We start from the raw sequence: 19342 nt of genomic DNA, 5'->3' as shown, positions 1-19342 counted from the left end.
CTAACATTGAGGACAATGTTCATTCTGAGTATGGGGGAGAGGGTAAATTTTTTGCAAAAATTATTTTTCCTTTTTCATTTGCATATAGTGACACATTCATTACTACGTATATACACTTGCATATAGCCTCATATACTTAGTTACGCATACTTAGTTGCAATTAGGTTGACTATACATTTACACTCATGCATATCATTCACTCATTTAAAATTTTTGAATTTTTAAACCAGTCTTTGAATTCCATAAGCCACTTATTCAAGCAATCCAATTTTGCCTTTAGATGGTTAGTGGAATGAAAGTTCCAGCTGGGTACAAAGTCTTAAGCATTATTCTTTCTCTTACTTAATAGCTGAAAATTAATATATCAATTTAGGTATGCAGTGCTAGTGTCTGGATAAGCCTTTAAGGAAGAAAATGGTCATTGTCGTCTCACCATTCCTAGAACAAGCATCTTAGATCTTTCAAAGCGAAATTTTTAACTTGCATTTGATAAGAATATGATTTAGGCATTCCTTCATATTTTAAACCTCACATTTAGCCTTAGCCTACCTCAATTTCATTTTAATCCTTGCAAACCCCCTTGAACCTTAATCTCCTAATTTCTTTGGAACCCAAATCATTTACCTAGCCATTAAACCTAAACACTACCACCTATCTATGAGAATAGTATTTTAGCAATTAAGTGCATAAAAAAATGATAATGATATAAAAAAAAAATAATAATAATAATAATAAAATTAAAAAAAAAAAAAAAAAAAAAAAAATCTCGGAGGATTGAAACATCTTGAAAAGTGCTAGAGTAATTGTCAAAAGTTGAAAAGGTCACCAAAATATCCCAAAGGTAATTTTGGGTGTGACATGAAATAGGGACACATACAAAATCAAAATAAAATAAAATAAAATAAGCATAAAAAAAATAGTCCCTTTGTATAATCATTGTGATAGCACTTGAGATTCATTGTGAATTTCTTTCCTCTTGATATAAAAAAAAAAAAAAAAAAAATATTGGATGCACTTTGAGTTTCATGATTAATATTATTCTCATATTTTGTTTATCTTATTCCCTTTCTTTGTTAACCACAATTTTACCCTATTAGACCCCATTACAACCCTTAAAAAGACCTAATGATTCTTTGAAAAATGCTTGTTACATTAGTAGAGTTAGATCTTTTATGCTTGCATATGGGTTTGGCAATATAATCTTCCATACATTACTCACCATCTATTTGAGACACATTGGCTATCTATTTCATTTAGGTTTGTTTTGGCACAATTGACTCTTGTAGTTGGTTGGTATTTGTTGCTTGGGTTGATTGGTTAATTCTTAGCTATTCTGTAATAGTTGAGAGTGCTTGCTTCATTCTTTGTGCTTTTCTTTGGTGGGAATTTGGAATGTTGGTGGCTAGAGGTAAGTTGGTGGTTTGGATTAGTGAATTTTGTGTTTTCAAAGACTGATTCTATTCCCTTCCAAATGAGTTTTAATGAAATTTTGCTTGAGGACAAGCAAGAGTTTGAGTATGGGGGAATTTGATGCATGCATTTTATATCATCATTTAGGAGTAATTTTTGCACATAATTTACCCTTATTCATAGCTATTATTTTAGATATTAGTATATATTTAGTCAATTTTACAATTTTCACATTTCTTAGTTTAATTTTTGGAATTTATTTGTTTTGTAGGTTAAATCTGGAGAAATTTGATGTATTTTGATCAGTAGCCATTTGGAGGAGATTAAAATCGAATTGCAAAAAAATTTTGAAGTTGAGAAAAAAATGGCGAGCGACACAACCCGCGACACAACTCGGCTTATGTCGTTTTTTGGAAAATTTTTGACGTGGCATTTCAGTTACTCGCCTTTTACCTCACTTTTTCTAGATCCTTCCCCTTTTACCCATTCTAGAACAATCCCTTAGCCTATATAAAGACACATTTTATCACTTTCAGGGGATATAGAGTGCATAGAGAGCAAGGGCGGCCGTGTTAGAAAGATATAAAGAGAGCAAGGGAGGCATTTTTAGAAAGAAAGAAAGAGGGAAATGGAGGAGCAACTTCTCAGATCTTCTTCCAAAGCGAAGAAGGATCAAGTTTCGCACTTTTCTGCAGAGATCCTGCTGCAAATTTCTTGGGTTTTTCTACCCCTTTAGCTTACATTTCCATTATTTCTTCATTTCTTCATTTGGGTTTGTCTTTAAACAATGATTTGTGAGTAGTTGATTGAGATTCTAGAGATGGGTTTGTAAATATTGATTTGTTTTGTGGTTTTGAACTGATTTAGCCATTTAAATGAAGATTGTTATATTTTGATTTATTGCTTGTGTGCTTATTTCCTTGCTTGATGAATGGGCCCTCATTAAGTTAAGTTTTAATCCTTAATAGATGGACTGAAAAGTGAATATTGGGGATGGATAATCTTGCAATAAACTTTATTTTCTTGGTGTTAGAAATTATCTAAGAAGAGTAAGGAACTTTCAAAAATCAATTAGAGCATTAATTGGGTTTTGTTAGATTTGAAATACCGTGAAAACAGGGTTTGATTTAATGAAAACCAATTTTGAGATGCTTGAAAAAGGTTTCAAAAATTTAAGAATTGATTTCCTCAAAATTGCAATTCTCATGTGTTTGGCTAAATTAGGGAAAAACCACATGCAAACAATATTGAAAATCCAATCTCTAGAATCAATTTATTTTTCATTGAAATTAGATATAAATCCTCCAAACCTCATAAATAGCAATTTAAATTTAAATCCAATTTAAATCCAATTTCTATAATCACTTTATTTTTATTTTTATTGAATTTAGATTTAATTTCTCTCAATTTCATAAATAGATATTTCAAATTAATTTTTTGGGTAATCTAGTTTAATTAATTTTAGTTAATTGATTGATCTAATTTTAATTCCTCAAATACCAATTTTAATTCCAAATTTCATTTTACATCTTTAATTTTTGTCTTAATTTTAATTTTTAGATTTTATTTTTAATATCTTTTAATTTTTGTCATTCTAATTTGCTTATACTTTTATTTCCAATTTAAGCACAATTCCCTGTGGGATCGATATCAATTTTTAAAACTATACTACTGTGACCCGTGCACTTGCGGACACCGTAACACTCCTCTTGATGATCCTACTTTATATCGACAGCTTGTCGGGAGTCTTGTTTATCTCACAGTTACTCGACTTGATATTTTATATGCTATTCATCTGGTCAGCCAGTTTATGTCTGCTCCTCGCTCAACTTATTTCTTTGCAGTACTTCGAATCCTTCGTTATATCAAAGGCACTCTTTTTCATGGTTTGCACTTTACTGGTTATTGTTTCTTCTTGGGTAATTCTCTTATCTTTTGGCATAGCAAAAAGCAAACTGTTGTTGCACGTTCTAGCACAGAATCTTAATATCGTGCTCTTGCTGATGCTAAATCTGAATTACTTTGGTTACGGTGGTTATTAACTGATTTGGGTATCACTCATTCTTCTGCTACAATGCTTCATTGCGATAATAAAAGTGCCATACAAATTTCTCATAATGATGTATTTCATGAGCGTACCAAGCACATCGAAATTGATTATCATTTTGTACGTCATCATGTTGCTCATGGCACCATATGTTTGATTCCTGTCTCCTCTTTCAGCCAAACCACTAATATATTCACCAAAACGCATCATCCCGCTCACTTTCAGGATCTCTTAAGCAAACTCAAGTTGGCACCTGTGCTACCACCTTGAGTTTGAGGGGGGCGTGTTAGCATAATTACAGCAATTAGCATGATTATAGGAGATTTGTGTAGCATAATTACAGTAATTATTATTCTTGTCTAAATTAGCTCATATTCTCATGTATAAATAGATGTAATATCTCTGTAAATAAGACACAGATAAATACACAATTATTTCTTTTATTACTTGTATTCTTTCTTCTAACAATCTGAATGAGGTTTTGAAAATTCTTGGTTTTGAAGAGATATTGTAGAAGTGAAGGAGAAGGTGAGAGGTAGGAGCTAGGAAGTGTGTTAAAGGAATAAAATTTTTGGTGATGTTTACTTTTTGAAGTCTCTCCATATTCCAATGTATACAAAATAAATATTACAGGCTCCATGCCTCCCATTTTGTTTCCTGTTTTCACCTATTTGAAAAATTATATAATAAAATTAATGTATATATAATTACCTACTTCATAATTCATGCGCCCAAAGGCCTAGGCTCTAGTTTTTCATTTCCATTCTGGCTCCACTAGACACAGCATAAAAAAAAAAAAAAATTGGATAAGTTGTCCATTTTAATTTTTTTTAATTCTATACAGATTAAAGGTATATATTTTTTTTTATATTATTATAAAATAATATATATTTACGTTAAAAATTTATATAATTAAGAAAATAATAAAATTAAATAATAAGTAGCATATTTTAAATTAAAATAATATTTTTTATATTTATATAATTTAAAGTCATAGTATAAAAATATATTTTATATTAATATCAAAATCTATTTTAGTTCTGATTTAATTCGGTACAATTTCAATTCAAATTTCGATTATTGAAATAATTTTATGTAATTATATATATATATATATATATATATATATATATATATATATATATATATATATATTAAAGATCATGCTTGAATTATCAATTAATTTTTGAAGTTAGATGTTAATACACGGTATGTCATATAATATAACTTTTAGCTATTTCTTAATTATATAATTTTTAATTATAAAGTGTATATATATAATTTAGGTTTTAGAATATTATATAACATACCTTCTAACTATTTCTTAATCATATGATTATTAACTATAAGAAACATATAAAATTAAGGATTAAACATATTAATTATATAATATATTAGTTCACTTTTAATGTATTTATAATTAAAATTATTAAAAAAAAAAGTAGATGAATGAAAGATGAATGAAAAATAATATTAGATTGTATATATTCCACACATATATATTGTGCATAAAAATATTTAATTATATTGAAAATATATAATATATATTAAAAATTCTAGAAAAATATATTTATAAATTCAATTCTCAATCTTATTCTAATTTAGTATGAATTCAATACAATTCATAGTAAAGAGCTAAAATAATAAAATAAGTTCATTTTAATACAGTTCTAATCGGTTCAAATATTAGTTTAGTTGAGACCTTAGAAACGGATACACCCCCTAAATATAAGTCCAATTCAACATCTGGGGAAACCATATACACGCTTATCATCCCAGAAATCCATGACTATTAATGTTGTGTCCGGTAAAAATTCCTACTAACATCTCTAGCGGGCTTCGATCTTGGTGATGGTCACCTCATTTAAAGAACATTTTGCTCCTCCTAGTGTTGACAGATTAGGATCACTGCAATTTCTTCTTAAAATGAAAGCAGGTCGTTTAGGACACGGAAGGGCTGTTTCACCGTTTAGCATCAGAACAACATGTGGCATGGTGGGTCTACCTGTTGCCTCTTCTTGCACGCACAATAGCCCAATTTGAATGCATCTCCTTACTTCAAGAGGAGGAAAAAACTCTTTTAGACATGAATCTACTATGTCCAAAGCTCTTTCTTGTTTCCATAGCTCCCACACCTACGTCAGCAAATTATAGTTTTTCTTAGAAAAAGTTGCAAAATTTCGATGCTTTTGTTACTTGAACCTACCTCCATTACTTACATGCCCTATCAAGTTCAGGGAAGGATCCTCTGGATAACAAGTGTTACTCTTCTTGCCACTTATAATCTCCAACAACATAACCCCAAAACTGAAGACATCAGACTTTGTTGAAAATTTTCCAAACATCACATACTCTGGTGCCATATAGCCGCTGTATATAAGAAAAAAAAATCAAAAGATTAATTTTAGTATTAGCATATAGTATTGTACATCCTTCTCTCTCTCCTTGACTATGCATGAAACACTTACTATGTTCCTACAACTCGGTTGGTTTTGTCTTGTACTTCATCCCCTCTGAATATTCTTGCCATGCCAAAATCAGAAATTTTAGGATTCATATCAGCATCTAGTAATATATTGCTGGTTTTTAAATCTCGATGGATAATTCTCAATCTTGAATCATGGTGAAGATACAAGATTCCACGAGCAATTCCAACTATTATATCAAAGCGTTTATTCCAATCTAAGAATGATCTTTGTCTCTGATCTACAACAAAATTTTGAAAGCTTGTGTTGCTGATAATGGGATACTGACCAACAATTAGATAAGAACACTGAAGCAAGGGAATAAACAGTCTTACCAAAAATAAAGCAGTCCAAGCTTTTGTTTGGCAAGTATTCATAAATTAACATTTGTTCTTCTCTGTGAATGCAGCACCCTAGAAGTTTTATAAGATTCCTGTGTTGAAGCCTCGCAATTAATGCGACTTCATTTTTGAATTCTTCAATCCCTTGGCCTGAACTCTGGGATAATCTTTTTACAGCAATCTCTTGCCCATTGTGCAGCCGACCCTGAAATCAGAATCTCATATTTAATCTAAATCAAAAAGCTATTCTAGCTTAGATCCATTAAGCTCAAATTCATTGCTCACTAAAACTTTCACATGTTTAGAATGCTTCCATTGGACTTTACCTTATACACTGAGCCAAAACCACCCTGTCCAAGTTTGTTAGCCGGACTAAAATTGTTAGTGGCAGCGGATATAGTGCGTAGATTGAAAATTGGCAAATCTGGAGATTGTCTACTTTCTATAAGCTCATTTTCCAGCAATATAGAAAATATTGCTTTCTTTTTCACTGTACTCCAACAGAATAACAAAAGGCAACATGTCATACAATTGTTTCACACAAGTGCTTTTCATACCTAGGACTTATAAAAATTAGATATAAATTAGGTGAGCAAAAATAAATAAATAAATAAATAAAGTTGGAAGTTGGACACTATAAATATTCAAGCAGACAAGTTTATTTCTTTACCTCCTGTTTTTCTCTTATTGCTTAGCCACAAGTAGGCAAATATGACAATGAGAAATATTGCGAAACCAACAGATAATATTGGAATAGCCAACCTCCCCTTCTTTTTGAGAAAACCTCTTTCCTTTTTTTTATACTCAGCTGCATAAAGGAAGAAATTACATTGCAAATACAAAAGAAATATGACAAGTTGATATAAAAACATAAGTGCAGGTGAATAGCTAAACAAAGAAAACTCTTTATCTTCTTGTTGATGTTGTTCTTTTTGTTAGCAAACTTTTCTTTTATGTTAGTCGTTAACAAACTCAATCTTTAGTACTGTGAGATTTGAGTTCAAATCCCAATCAAATCCAAATGAATAAAGAAAGGGACAAATTGACACGCATTATAGACTGAGGAGATTGTATATGTCAGATGAGAGTCAGGATGACCCCAAGAATGGAGAGGTAAATATTTAGAAATACATTGCTATTTAGGCATCAACGGCAAGGCAAAAAAATAATACCCAACTCTATGGCATCCACCCGAACATACAATTCACGCGCCTCAGAATACTGCGTAGTGTCCATTAATTGCCCGTACCAGGTCAAGCAGCCTACTCCTTTCCTTTCTATATCTAAGACTGCAAACGCTTTGCAGGAACAATTATTCAAGCACAGTTGCTCACACTCTGTACTACTCAAACTTGTGTTCATCAAAGCAGCTATTGAAGTATCAGGAACCTTCAAATGCTCTACCTTAACAAACCCTTCTCCATTTCTGCACATTGACATCGTTTGCTCTCGCTTCCTCACACACCCAGCAGAGCCATCTCTGAGATACCAATTCTTTATGGACTTGGGCTCATACCCTGGCAGGCACATGCAGTCTAGACTATCAAAATTGTTGGCGTTCAATATACTGTATCCACCACAATGTCCGTAGATGTACTTAGGATCTGAACGGGGTACCCTCCACTGATAGGAACTATTATCCCAAGTAAGCCGCTGGACCAATCCAGAGTTGTTAACCACATTTCTTGTGGGAATAGATTCATCAACCTCTGAATGGAAAGAGTAGTATATCTCATCTTGATTGTTAGTAGAAGTAGATGAATAACCGGGCACTGGTGTAGGTCCCCAGGGCCATGGGGGGCTTCTCCAATATGGGATTAAACCGTTGTACAAAAAGAACTGGGGACAGCCACTGGGGTTGAGCCTGTACAACCAGTCCCCTGTTCCTGGATCATCCGCTGATCTCCATGACGTTAAGGACCGTTCTAGGCCAATTCTCCTGTCCAACCCAAGTTTCATACCTGGAAGCATGGTATCTGTGGGATAGTCGAAGCTTTGCCAAAAAATTCTTTTGCTTTCATCATTTGGGACCAGAACCAGATTTCCCGAATCTAGGAGACAAGCCACACAATCCACTGTTCCTTCCATTGAAACATTAGTGGACCAGAAAGGAAGTCCTCTGTCATGATTGTTATAGAGCTCAAGGTTTCCATCTGGGGCTAGGAAAAGGACTCCTGAAGTGTCATTAATGGGATTGTTCCTGTTCGCAACCCACACCACAGTTTGTTCTGGTAGTTTGTGATACCAAATGCCAAGATATTTATATTTAGAGTTGCCAGGACTGAAAAATCCCAGTGCAAAAATTTCTTTTCTGGACAGTAGAAGGTTGCTGCCTGTGATGGATTGATTTAAGGTTATGGCAGAAATGGAAAGACAAGATGGTAAGAGGAGGACTAGAAGCAAGGAGTTGAGAAGAACTTCTACACTATCCATGGTTGAGAGCCTTTTTTTTTTTTTTTTTTTTTTGTTCCTCAGTCTTGAAAGCCATGAAAAACCCAAGCCAAACCAACACAAAGGTAAAAGAAAAACGTGTTTGTGACTTTTCTTTCGTCTTTGATTTGACGTTTGAGGAAAGTTGAGGTAGGGGTGGCTACGGTCCGATTTCAAATCGGAATTGATTTGGTCAAAATTAGAATTGACTTTTAACCAAACCGGAATCATCCTTCTACAGTTTGGTTTACGTTCATATTTTTTAGAAATTGTGAACCGGCGGTTTCGAATCGGATTGAATCGACGATTTTAAATTGGATCAAACCGACGATTTAAATACAAAAGAATTCAATAAATACCTCACTTTACTCCTAATTCATTTATATATATATATCATTAATTCTCTACACAATTATTCTTTACACTCTCTTTAATCCTTAATACTCTTTCAATTTCTCTCAAATTTTTAAAATAATTATTTTCTACACTCCTTTTAATTCTCAGTACTCTCACAATTTTCCTATTTTATTATTTTATATACTCACTGAAATTTTTAATACTATCTCAATTACTCTATTATTATTTTATATCTTCAATAAAAATTTTAATACCCTTTATTTTATTTTTTTTTCTTTTATACCTTTTTAATTATCAATTATCATATAATTTTTTAAAAAATGGCAAGTAATACTCAACTCAACTCAATTCAACTCAACTTTTATTCCAAAAATTTATTGGGATCGATTATATGGATTCTCTTTCTCTACGTAATGCTTCTATGTCAGTTTAGGTCTACCTCTTCTTTTCTTTCTATCCTCTAACTCAATGTGCTTTACTTATCTAATTGAAACTTTCGTATGTTTACGCTTCACATGGCCAAACCACCTTAATCTCCATTCTCTCAACTTATAACTGAAAATTTTAATTCTTCTAAATTCTAAAGAATACATAGGGCAAATTAAGTTCATGCACATTTTTCTAATTTTTTTTTAAAAAAATTAATTTCATCTCTAGTTTTTTAATAAATTCAAGTATTTGCTTATTAAATTTTTCTTAAAAATAAGCCATTTTCATTCTTTTTTTCTTATTTTATTTTGCTTGAAAGATTTTTAAGAAAAATTAAAATATTTTTACAAATATAACTTAAATTCTAAAATAATAAAATTTTTCTATAATTTTTTTTCTGTAAGTCATTTTTAAACCGTCCCTAAATCGCTTCCAAACCATCTTGAACCGTCATTTTTCGAACCGTCCTTTAAACCGTTTAAAATTGGGACTCAAACCGAAACCGGCGGTTCAGAAACAGTCTTCTAAACTATTCAAGTTCATGATTTCATTGAATATGAACCAGCGATTCCTAAACCGGAGCCACCCTAAGTTGAGGAAATTGTCTAAGGGAGGCGAGTTGGGTAAAGAACGAAAGAAATGATTTTTAATAATATTATCTAGAGTGCCTAATTATTTCATTATGATTTTGTCCAATTACCTTATAAATTTGAAAATAAATGAGTCACTAAAAGACCGAGGGAATGACACACTAATTTAATTAGGGAGTTATTAAAAATTAATTTAATATATATAAATTAATTAAAAAATAATTAAATATAATATTTATTAATATAAATAAATATAATTAAAATATTTATTAAGTTATATTTAATAAATTTTAGTAATGATTAAATTTTATATAAAAATATTCAACTAATATAATGCATAAATATTTTTATAAATGTATTATTTTTTTAATATTTATAAAATATTAAGCATGTGTTAAAAAATATATATTGAAATAAAAAAATTTAATGATTAAAGTAACTCAATTGATTTTAATTTTAAATATTTTTTATGAGGTTTTGATTTTAATTCTCTATGTTAATATTAAAAAAAGATTTAATCAAATAACTAAATTGGTTATCAATTAGATCATATCAATTTATTGGTTCATGTTGATTGGATCATGGTGCATCACTTTTTTGTCTAGTTTAATTATAAATTCGAACAAATTTAAAAGTTGATTCACTAATTTAACTAGCTAATTCGATACGGATTTAGTAACTATACCTAAAAATTCTAGTAGAAATTATATTATGAAGGTATAATTCTATGTAAGCATACTATATGGAATGATAAGGTAATAAAAATTAAACATGTAAATAATTTTGATTATTAAATTTTAAAAAAGTAAGAACTGCTTTGTAGTTATTAATTTAATAAGGTTCACTTTTCTATATTTGATTAATCTTTATTTGTTTTTCATTCTGTATAGATATCCTACATAGAATATAATCATTCGGCAATTAGATTTGGATTTAAGATTTTTTTCTCAAACTTTGGATTTAATATTGATTGTGGAAGGTTGGAGTTTAAGTCTCGTGTTTCTTGATATCTATGTTGTTGCGTGATGGTGGTACAACTTTGCTGTTCTCTATGTCTGTTCTCAAGCTGTTCGACGTATTGCCTCTATGAGACGTTGTAGGTTTGTGGTAATTTTTTTGAAAAAAAATTGTAGAAATCCATTACTATTTTTGACATGAAAGTAGCTTTCAATTATTGTGTTTACTGCCACGGTTTGCTTCAAGAACAATGGCAAGGCAAGAAGAAAACGTACCTAGCGCGATTCGATCCACACGAACATACAAGTCACGTCCCCATGTGTAGTCCTCCACGTCCCTCAACTCCCCGTACCACATCATGCAGCCAAAGCCTTTCCTCTCAAAATCTAACATTGCAAAAGCTTTGCACGAACAATTCCTCAAGCACAATTGCTCGCACTCAAAGCTAGTCATGTTCATGTTCTTCAAGGATGCTATTGAAGTATCAGGAAACTTCAATCCTGCTACCTTAACAAACCCTTCTCCATTTCCACACATTGAAGTTTGTTGATGGATCCTCACACACCCATGAGAACCATCTCTGAGATACCATTCCGTTAAGGACTTGGGTTTGTATCCGGGTAAGCATTTGCACTCAAATGTCTCCACATTGGTAGCGCTGCATATGCTGTATGCACCACAATGTCCATATCTATACTTGGGTGCAGACCAGGTTGGGTTCCATTGGCGAGAAGTATTGTCCCAAGTGAGCCGCTGAATCAATCCAGAGTTGTCAACCACACTTCTCGTGATAACAGATTTGTCATCAACCATGTAAATGTAGTATATCCCATCTTCAGTGTTGGCAAAAGTGTACTTGTATAAATACTTAGGAATTGGCATCGGGACAGAACTAATCCATGGCCATGGATTGCTTCTCCAATATGGGATTAAGCCCTTGTACAGAAACAACTGTGGAGAGCCAATAGGATTCAGCTTGAAGGATGTGTCCCCAATTCCAGGGTCATCTGCTGATTTCCATGACGTTAAGAACCTGTTCAGGCCAATTTTCAGGTCCAGTCCTAGTTTCATACCTGGAAGCAATGTATCTGTAGGATAATCAAAGCTTTGCCAAACAATTGTTTCACTTTGGACCAAGACAAGATTGCCTGAATCCAATAGTCGAGCTATACATGCGTATCTTCCTTTCAGTGAAACATCTGTGGACCATATTGGAAACTTTTGGTCATGGCTAGCATAGAGAATGAGGTTTCCATCTGAGCTTATTGAGAGGGCTGCTGAAGAATCATTAATTGGATTCTCCCTATTTGCAACCCATACCACGGTCTGTTCTGGTAGTTGATGGTACCATATGCCAAGGTATTTATACCTTGAGCTTCCACGGCTGAAAAAACCCAGAGCAAAATTCCTTTCTTTGGAGAGTAAAATATTGCTGCTTGTGAGTGATTCATTGGCGGTTAGGGTGTCCAAGGCAATGCAAAATGGGAAGAGATGGAATAGAAACAGAACTTTGAGGAGCATTTTCTTAGTATGAACAATTGATTCCGTTACTATTTCACTGAAATCCAAGTGAGCTGTTGGATATGCTGAGGTGGGTGTTGCTACTAATTTTTTTTTCTTCCTTTCAAACAATGACTTTTTTGTCATGTATTTGAAAATTTATTATGGATAACAACCATTGACAAACTCTGCATAAAAGTATTATATTTTTTTTTCCTTGGTAGACTTTGATGATGATTATTTAATTGCGTAAGGCAAATGGCAAGAGTATTAGAACAAACTTGGTTTTGCGTTTGGTACTCGTATTAATTGAATAATTGAGCTATCTAGCCATTTTGACTGGGAAATTGAAGATATGTTTGGGAAAAGTACATTCTTAAATATATTAGTTAGAGGTATTAAAATTTGGTTTAAAATTAAATTTATTATGTTTTAATTTTTTTAACAATATCTAAAATAGGTTTTCCATTTTTTTTTAGAGCTGAGTTTGCAAAATTAAGCAAGGGAAGACGGAAACCAATTTTTTATATTAAATAGAAATAAATTAGTAAATTAATAAATTAATTAATAGTTAAAAAAATAGTTTATAATTTGACATAAGGCAGAAAAAAAAATTATCTTTAAAATAATATTTTTTTTAAAGTGGGCATATTTTTTTAACTATATATATATAAAGAGGTCAACACTTGTATGTACCTAATAGATACCCTATTTTGTTCTAATACTACATTCCATAAGACATCTCTTGGAATACTAGACTAGATAAAGCCCGTAATAAGAGTATTAGAGAAAAGGTGACTAGATAAAACTCGTAATGAGAGTATTAGAGAAAAGGTAGAAGTGGTGATAATTGAGGATAAGTTGAGAGAAGGGAGATTGAGGTGGTTTGGTCATGTGAAATGTAGGCATACGGAGTCTTCAGTTAGACAAGTAGAGCACATTAGGTTGAGGATATAAAGAAAAAAAGGTTAGACCTAAAGTGACTTGGAAGAGAGTAGTACAACATGACCTACAATCATTACACATTTATGAGGATTTAATCCAAAATTGTTTAGAGTGTAGAAAGCGAATCTATATAGCCGATCCCAAATTTTTTTGATAAAGGCTTAGTTAATTGAAGTTGAGTATATATTTTAAAAAAATAAAGCATTAGTCTTTGTGAAAGTAAGCCCAGCGGAGGCCTCACACCAATTTCTTATCTTATGAGAGAATTAAAACGGAAGGGGCATATACACAAGCAGTTGGGTGGCGTCCGATTAGCAACATCAAACATTTGCCCTGCTTAAGAAGGTTGCAGGTTCTGCATTTTATCTGAGTAAAGATCAATTATTGTTTCCCCAATCTATCCTCCCAAAAAAAAAAGCATAAAATATTTATCATTTTATTTTTCCAAATTACCTTCCTTACCGCAGAAAAAAAGAAAATCAGTTTAGCAGATCTTATATTTATTTGTAGTTTCTCACAAATTTTTTAGTTAGTATTGATCTTTAGCCATTTTTAAATAACCTTCTACACATTAAAAAAAGAAATATGTCAACCTTCAATATGGTTTGTTTTGGTTCTTCTGCAATGAATTTTAGCTTCTATTATCTTTTTAAAATTTTCCAGATACTAATGGAAGTTGAAAATTCTAATTTCAATTACTATGAATACTCTTATTCTAAACAGAAAATAAACTTACAAAAGAAACCAATGTAATTAGCAGCTAAAAAATGTATTTCTAAAATTATAGAAGGCAAGTTTAGAGCAGTAAGTACAAGGACAATTTTATCAACTTAAAAAAAAAAAAAAAAGAAAAAAGAAAAAAACTAGCTCTAGCCTCATGATTCATGCCCTTGGATTTTCAAAGCTAGATTTTCAACTTTCATAAAACATAACAAAGCTTAACATTACATAGCAAAAGGGAGATTGAAGATTAGAGAAAACATACACTTCACTTATAAAACATTGGATTTTCAAACACAAATACAAAGATTTTTTTTTCTTTTTGTCCCTCATTTTCTTGGCTCCCGCTAACTCTCTTTTCAGCTTTCACTCTTTTCTCTCAGCACAACACATATATATCACAAAGCTCCAGCATTCTTCCTTTTTATAGGCAGAATGCCTTGTGCAAGTCAACAAAGGCCATACTTGCACTATGCTTACGTATGGCTTTTATCATTCCTTGCACATTTTTTCCACCTAATATTCAACAAAAAAACTCATCAACGCCAAAAATAATGGAGTTGTTTGCTTGTTTCTACAGGTCTTGATCTAAAACTTTTGCTCGTTCTTATTGAGAAATAGATTTCCAAAAAGGTTAACAGGATAACTAAAAGTTGAAACTATTGACTAGTTTGGATTCCATAAACAGCCTGCACGAACATTACATTTTTTCTCATACTAACTTCCAAAAAAGCAGTTCCCAGCAGAGTTGGTATCCTTTTAGGACTCGTAGGTAGTAGTGCTTCTGATAAATAAGCAAGAATATTGTCTGGACCTTCAGATGTGATACAGAATGGCATTGCATGATAATAGAAAGTAGATTGATAAGTTCTCAATTTCTACAACAAAAGAAAAAGGATAAATACCAATGGGCTTTAATTCAGCGGCGCTGGAGTTGTTCGCTAGGAGCTTTTTAGTTCGAGCTGCCAAATTTTAACAAGAAAAAAGAAAAGATAATTGTAGGCAAATACTAGCGGCCCTCTAACAATGTGACAGTCATTTCATTAGAAATCAAATGTCCAAGTGATGATGAATCTGTCTCTGAAAGACACCTTTCTGCATAGAAACCAGGTTGACCAGGTTGAGGCAACAATGTGCTCTCAGAATCTAACATCAGGAGCACAGATGCCATTGTTGGTCTCTCCTCCGGCCGCTGTTGGACGCATAGAAGACCTACTTGTATGCATCTCAGCACTTCAGAAACAGGAAACTCGTTCTCCAGCAATTCATCCACTGATTCCAAGGCCCTCCCTTCACTCCATAACTTCCATGTCTGAAACAATTTAAATAAGCTAGAGTAATATGATTGTTGCAGAAACTGAAAAGGATCAGTCTGGCTAGAAAGAATCTGTACTTACATGCCCCAGAAGATTGAGTTTGTGGTCTGGATGGAAGAATCCTCGGTTTTTCTGACCACTCAATATCTCCAATACTATAACACCAAAGCTGAAGACGTCAGATTTTAAAGAGAAGTGTCCATCTATTGCATACTCTGGAGGCATATAACCACTGCATCATTCAAAAAAGGAAAACCAACTTCAGCAACAAAATTTTTTGGAAGAAAAAGAAGAGCTAAAGCTTGTGTCTTTCTACTTACTAAGTTCCAACTATCCTCTTAGTATTTCCTTCAGTCTGATCTCCACCAAACATTCTTGCCATCCCAAAATCTGAAATTTTGGGATTCAACTCACTATCTAATAGAACATTACTAGCTTTGAGATCCCTATGGATTATTCTCAATCTTGAATCTCTATGTAGATAAAGGAGGCCCCGAGCTATCCCTATGATGATGTCTGATCTCTTTTGCCAGTTGAGCAGAGGACGTGTTGCTTCATCTGCTTAATTGCATACACTTCAATTTTCTAATTCATTAACATAAAATCCAAATGGCAAAAGAGAGTTTGGATTTGAAACTCGAAAAAATTTCCAAGTTAAACAAATGCAAAAAATTGTATAGAAGCTGAGATACTGACCAAAAATTAAGGAGTCCAAACTTTTGTTTGGCATGTATTCATAGATTAACATTCTTTCCTCTCCTTGAATGCAGCAACCTAGAAGCTTGACCAGATTCCGATGTTGAAGTTTGGAAATCAAAATAACCTCATTCTGGAACTCTCGGAGGCCTTGTCCAGAATTCTCCCCGAGTCTCTTCACAGCTACTTCTTGTCCGGATTGTAAATCACCCTTAAAGTTTTTCCACAATTAAAATGCAAGGAGTATGAAAAAGCAGCGATTAGCTTTCAAGAACACAGGAGAAATGAGGGACCAGGAAAACTAACGTCAGAGCCAAAAAAAAATCATATTGCTAAAAACTACTTAGGCATTAATGCTAATAAGATGCTAAATGAGATACCAGTAATATTTCCAAATAATAAGCATCTCTCTATTAGATCAGTGGTCACTCTGCATAGCTTTGATTTGGGGCTTGAGACTTAATGTATGCCAAATCTCATTCCAAGAATGGGAGATACTCATCTTAGCCAGAAATAAAACCAAGAAAAACAAATTGCATCTATAGGTCTCAAATCCCAAGAATGGAAAGGACACTTTTACCAATCTCCATTATTGTTGATAAAAGAAGCCCCTAGGAGGTTGCTATAAGCTGAAACTAAATTAAAAATATGGACCTAACTAGGTTTTAAATCTGCTGTATAGATGAGTAGATTTCAATGCTGCTAAATCCTGCTGATCTTGTAAAAGGCGAGAAAGTCCCCAAGACATATCTGTTGGTGACACGAAGCCAAGGACTTCTTTGAAGTTCTTTTTGACAAGGATTCACATCCAAGCAGTTTCATGAAGCACTCATAAAATGTCCTTGTTCTACAGGCTTTAGGAATAAGAACAAAAGATGAAGAAATTGTCAAAGACAATCATTAACAAAAGTCACTTTGCAAAGTGAAATTTACCTTGTAAACAGGCCCAAACCCCCCTTCTCCAATCTTATTTGCAACAGAGAAGTTGTTGGTGGCAAATTGGATAGAGGAAAATTCATATACTGGGAGCTCAAGTTCATCATCCTGACCTTCATCTTCATTAACAGTGACTTTATTATCTGATTGATTGGCTACCAAAAAGAACAAAAATTAACTTAAAAAATAGAAAAAGAGTAAGATTAAAACATTAACTTGACCCAGAATTATACTATATTAGAAGTTAAGTTTTACCCATATTTGTTCTCTTTGTCCAAATCACAAAGCAGCTAATCAAAGCCACGATGATCACAGCTGAAGACACTGATATGGCCACAGTAATTGCTATATTTCTTCGCTTAGCTTCTATGTCATTATCTGACTCTAATAATAATAATAAAAAAAAAGGATCATATACCTTAGCAAGTCTTTCAAACACCACAAAAACATTTAAAATAAATATGCATTTGACTAACCAAGTGACCAAAATAGAGATTGCAATAAGACCAGGCCTCAATCCCCAGCCCCATGGGAGGCTAGAGCAGGACCCTTTAAATCTGGCATTGGACGAAGCCAATGCTTGATCTAATCTTCTGGAATATCAGCAGTCAGAGAAGTATAATAATTTGCTGTAAGACCAATCCAGATTTATCAACTACTATCTAGTTAAAATTCATAAATAACGGGAAGGAAAATACAACAATTTTACCTATTTCTGAAGCTGCCACTTTTATGTAGAGATCTTGCCCATATTCAGCTACTTGTCTTGTATCAACCAAACCCCTAGTCCAAGTCACACAACCATTGCCAGTACCATTGACATCCAACTTCGCATAAGCCAGGCAAGAGCAGTTCCTCAAGCAGTTCTCCTTACAGTCTTCGACACTCGTACTTACACTCACCCAGTACTCTGATGCATCTGGCAGTTTTATTCCAGTTAATTTTATAAATCCTTCATTTCCACAAACATGTGGATTTTTTGGAACGCATCCACCTGACCAATCTAGCATTTCCCAGTCATTGGGCAATCTAGGTTCAAAGCCCTTCATACATTCACAAACGGTGGTGGAATTGCTGATGTTACAAATACCATAAGCACCACAAAGTTCATAATTGTCACAACGGTCTCCTTGGACTGTGAACATAAGGTTCCAACTCTTGCGTCTATTATTCCATGAAAAGTGCTGGACCAAGCCTGATGGACTCAAAACAAACCTTGAAATGATGTTATCTCTGATGATGAAGGAATAGTACACTTCATCATCATTGGAGACAAATCTGGGTTGGAAAACTGGGTTTGCCATTAGAGCTGGTAGAGCACTAAACTGAGTCCCATACCATGGCCCCGTGCGAAACTGCTTAGTAGATCCTTTACGAAGAACAAGCTGAGGAAGTCCTAGAGGATCCAAAGTATACGTGTAGTTTCCTGAAGACGGATCAGTTGAGCTTTTCCATGATGTAAGATGTCGATTCAGGTCAGTTTTCCTGTTCCAACCAAGTTTCATGCCAGGTAACAATGTATCAGATGGATAATCAAAACTCTGCCATATGCAGTTCTCTGTGTTGCCATCCTCTGCATCCTGCAAAACAAAGTTCCCATTGTCTAGTAGCTGTGCAACTGGCCTTCTAGCAACATGTGAGGAATTAGATGACCAGATAATGCTTCCTGTTTTGTTGAGAAGGACAATCTTTCCATCATCGTCAAATGTCAAGAATCCAGAAGAAGTAAGTGGATTATTTCTGTTCGCTACCCAGACAACAGTGTGGACTGGGATATTTTGGTACCATATTCCTAAATATCGAACATTTGTGTTGGTAGGACTAAAAAAGCCTAGTTTAAATTTTCTGCCTGGTGAAACTATTGTCTGGGTGTCATTAATGGACTGCCCAGGAGTTATGGAGTCAGCTCCAAAAGAATTTGTTGAGAACAAAAGGATCAAGGTGCTGCAAACAGCCAGATAGAAAAGGTTGGCTTTCAGTTTCTCCATTGGTTTCATGATCTCCCATTTCACTACTTCAAGATAAAGATGAAGTCTTTAACCCTTTCTCCTGTGGGAAAACTGTGAATTTGAAGGGCCCAGCTTGTAATTGATTGGTTAAAGAATTCAAGTAAGACTCTTAGTGCAGAGTAGTTGAATGTTTAGGGCCCAGGTTGGCAGCTTTCCATCTGCCTGAATATAGTATTCAATTTCAGTGTCCCTTT

At 33.3% G+C, this 19342-nt stretch overlaps 2 protein-coding genes across 5 annotated transcripts; both read right to left on the bottom strand.

The window, feature by feature from the left end:
• Window positions 1–5098: 5098 nt before the first annotated feature.
• Window positions 5099–12711, bottom strand: LOC110654935 (G-type lectin S-receptor-like serine/threonine-protein kinase RKS1). 3 transcript variants are annotated; one of them, XM_021811079.2, is made up of 7 exons: window positions 11302–12711; window positions 6934–7071; window positions 6590–6753; window positions 6258–6468; window positions 5926–6163; window positions 5677–5827; window positions 5099–5592 (listed from the first exon to the last, which is right to left on the bottom strand). In XM_021811079.2, the coding sequence occupies exons 1-7, from the start codon at window positions 12671–12673 to the stop codon at window positions 5287–5289; spliced, it is 2580 nt and encodes an 859-aa protein (XP_021666771.2). In that variant the 5' UTR covers window positions 12674–12711; the 3' UTR covers window positions 5099–5286. The 3 variants fall into 3 exon arrangements, with proteins under 3 accessions (XP_021666771.2, XP_021666770.2, XP_021666772.2); XM_021811078.2 differs by lacking the exon at window positions 11302–12711 and adding an exon at window positions 7436–9117; XM_021811080.2 differs by lacking the exon at window positions 11302–12711 and adding an exon at window positions 7436–9117 and having other exon boundaries at window positions 5372–5592; window positions 5664–5827.
• Window positions 12712–15014: 2303 nt separating this feature from the next.
• On the bottom strand, window positions 15015–19318 carry LOC110654934 (G-type lectin S-receptor-like serine/threonine-protein kinase At4g27290). Of its 2 annotated transcripts, XM_021811076.2 has the most exons (7): window positions 17849–19316; window positions 17395–17523; window positions 17137–17294; window positions 16204–16414; window positions 15828–16065; window positions 15589–15739; window positions 15015–15503 (listed from the first exon to the last, which is right to left on the bottom strand). In XM_021811076.2, exons 1-7 carry the CDS (start codon window positions 19134–19136, stop codon window positions 15201–15203), a joined length of 2478 nt encoding a protein of 825 aa, XP_021666768.2. In that variant the 5' UTR covers window positions 19137–19316; the 3' UTR covers window positions 15015–15200. The 2 variants fall into 2 exon arrangements, with proteins under 2 accessions (XP_021666768.2, XP_057997005.1); XM_058141022.1 differs by lacking the exon at window positions 17395–17523 and having other exon boundaries at window positions 17849–19318.
• Window positions 19319–19342: the final 24 nt, after the last annotated feature.

Source organism: Hevea brasiliensis, chromosome 18, assembly GCF_030052815.1.
Source record: "Hevea brasiliensis isolate MT/VB/25A 57/8 chromosome 18, ASM3005281v1, whole genome shotgun sequence".
NCBI lineage: Eukaryota > Viridiplantae > Streptophyta > Magnoliopsida > Malpighiales > Euphorbiaceae > Hevea > Hevea brasiliensis.
The sequence above is the reverse complement of the archived record's forward strand: the minus strand, read 5'-3'. Positions and strand labels throughout refer to the sequence as shown.

Bases quoted from the DNA above. Each gene is read 5' to 3' on its own strand.
- LOC110654934 (XM_021811076.2), bottom strand. From the start codon at position 19,136: ATGAAACCAATGGAGAAACTGAAAGCCAACCTTTTCTATCTGGCTGTT. The intron at 15,740-15,827 runs GTAAGTAGAAAG...TGAATGATGCAG, and splicing joins AAGAGGATAGTTGGAACTTA to TGGTTATATGCCTCCAGAGT. The intron at 15,504-15,588 runs GTAAGTACAGAT...AAATTGTTTCAG, and splicing joins AACTCAATCTTCTGGGGCAT to ACATGGAAGTTATGGAGTGA.
- LOC110654935 (XM_021811078.2), bottom strand. From the start codon at position 8,924: ATGATTCCGGTTTGGTTAAAAGTCAATTCTAATTTTGACCAAATCAAT. The intron at 7,072-7,435 runs GTATTATTTTTT...TCCTTTATGCAG, and splicing joins GGTGGATGCCATAGAGTTGG to CTGAGTATAAAAAAAAGGAA. The intron at 6,754-6,933 runs GTAAAGAAATAA...GTTGGAGTACAG, and splicing joins CAATAAGAGAAAAACAGGAG to TGAAAAAGAAAGCAATATTT.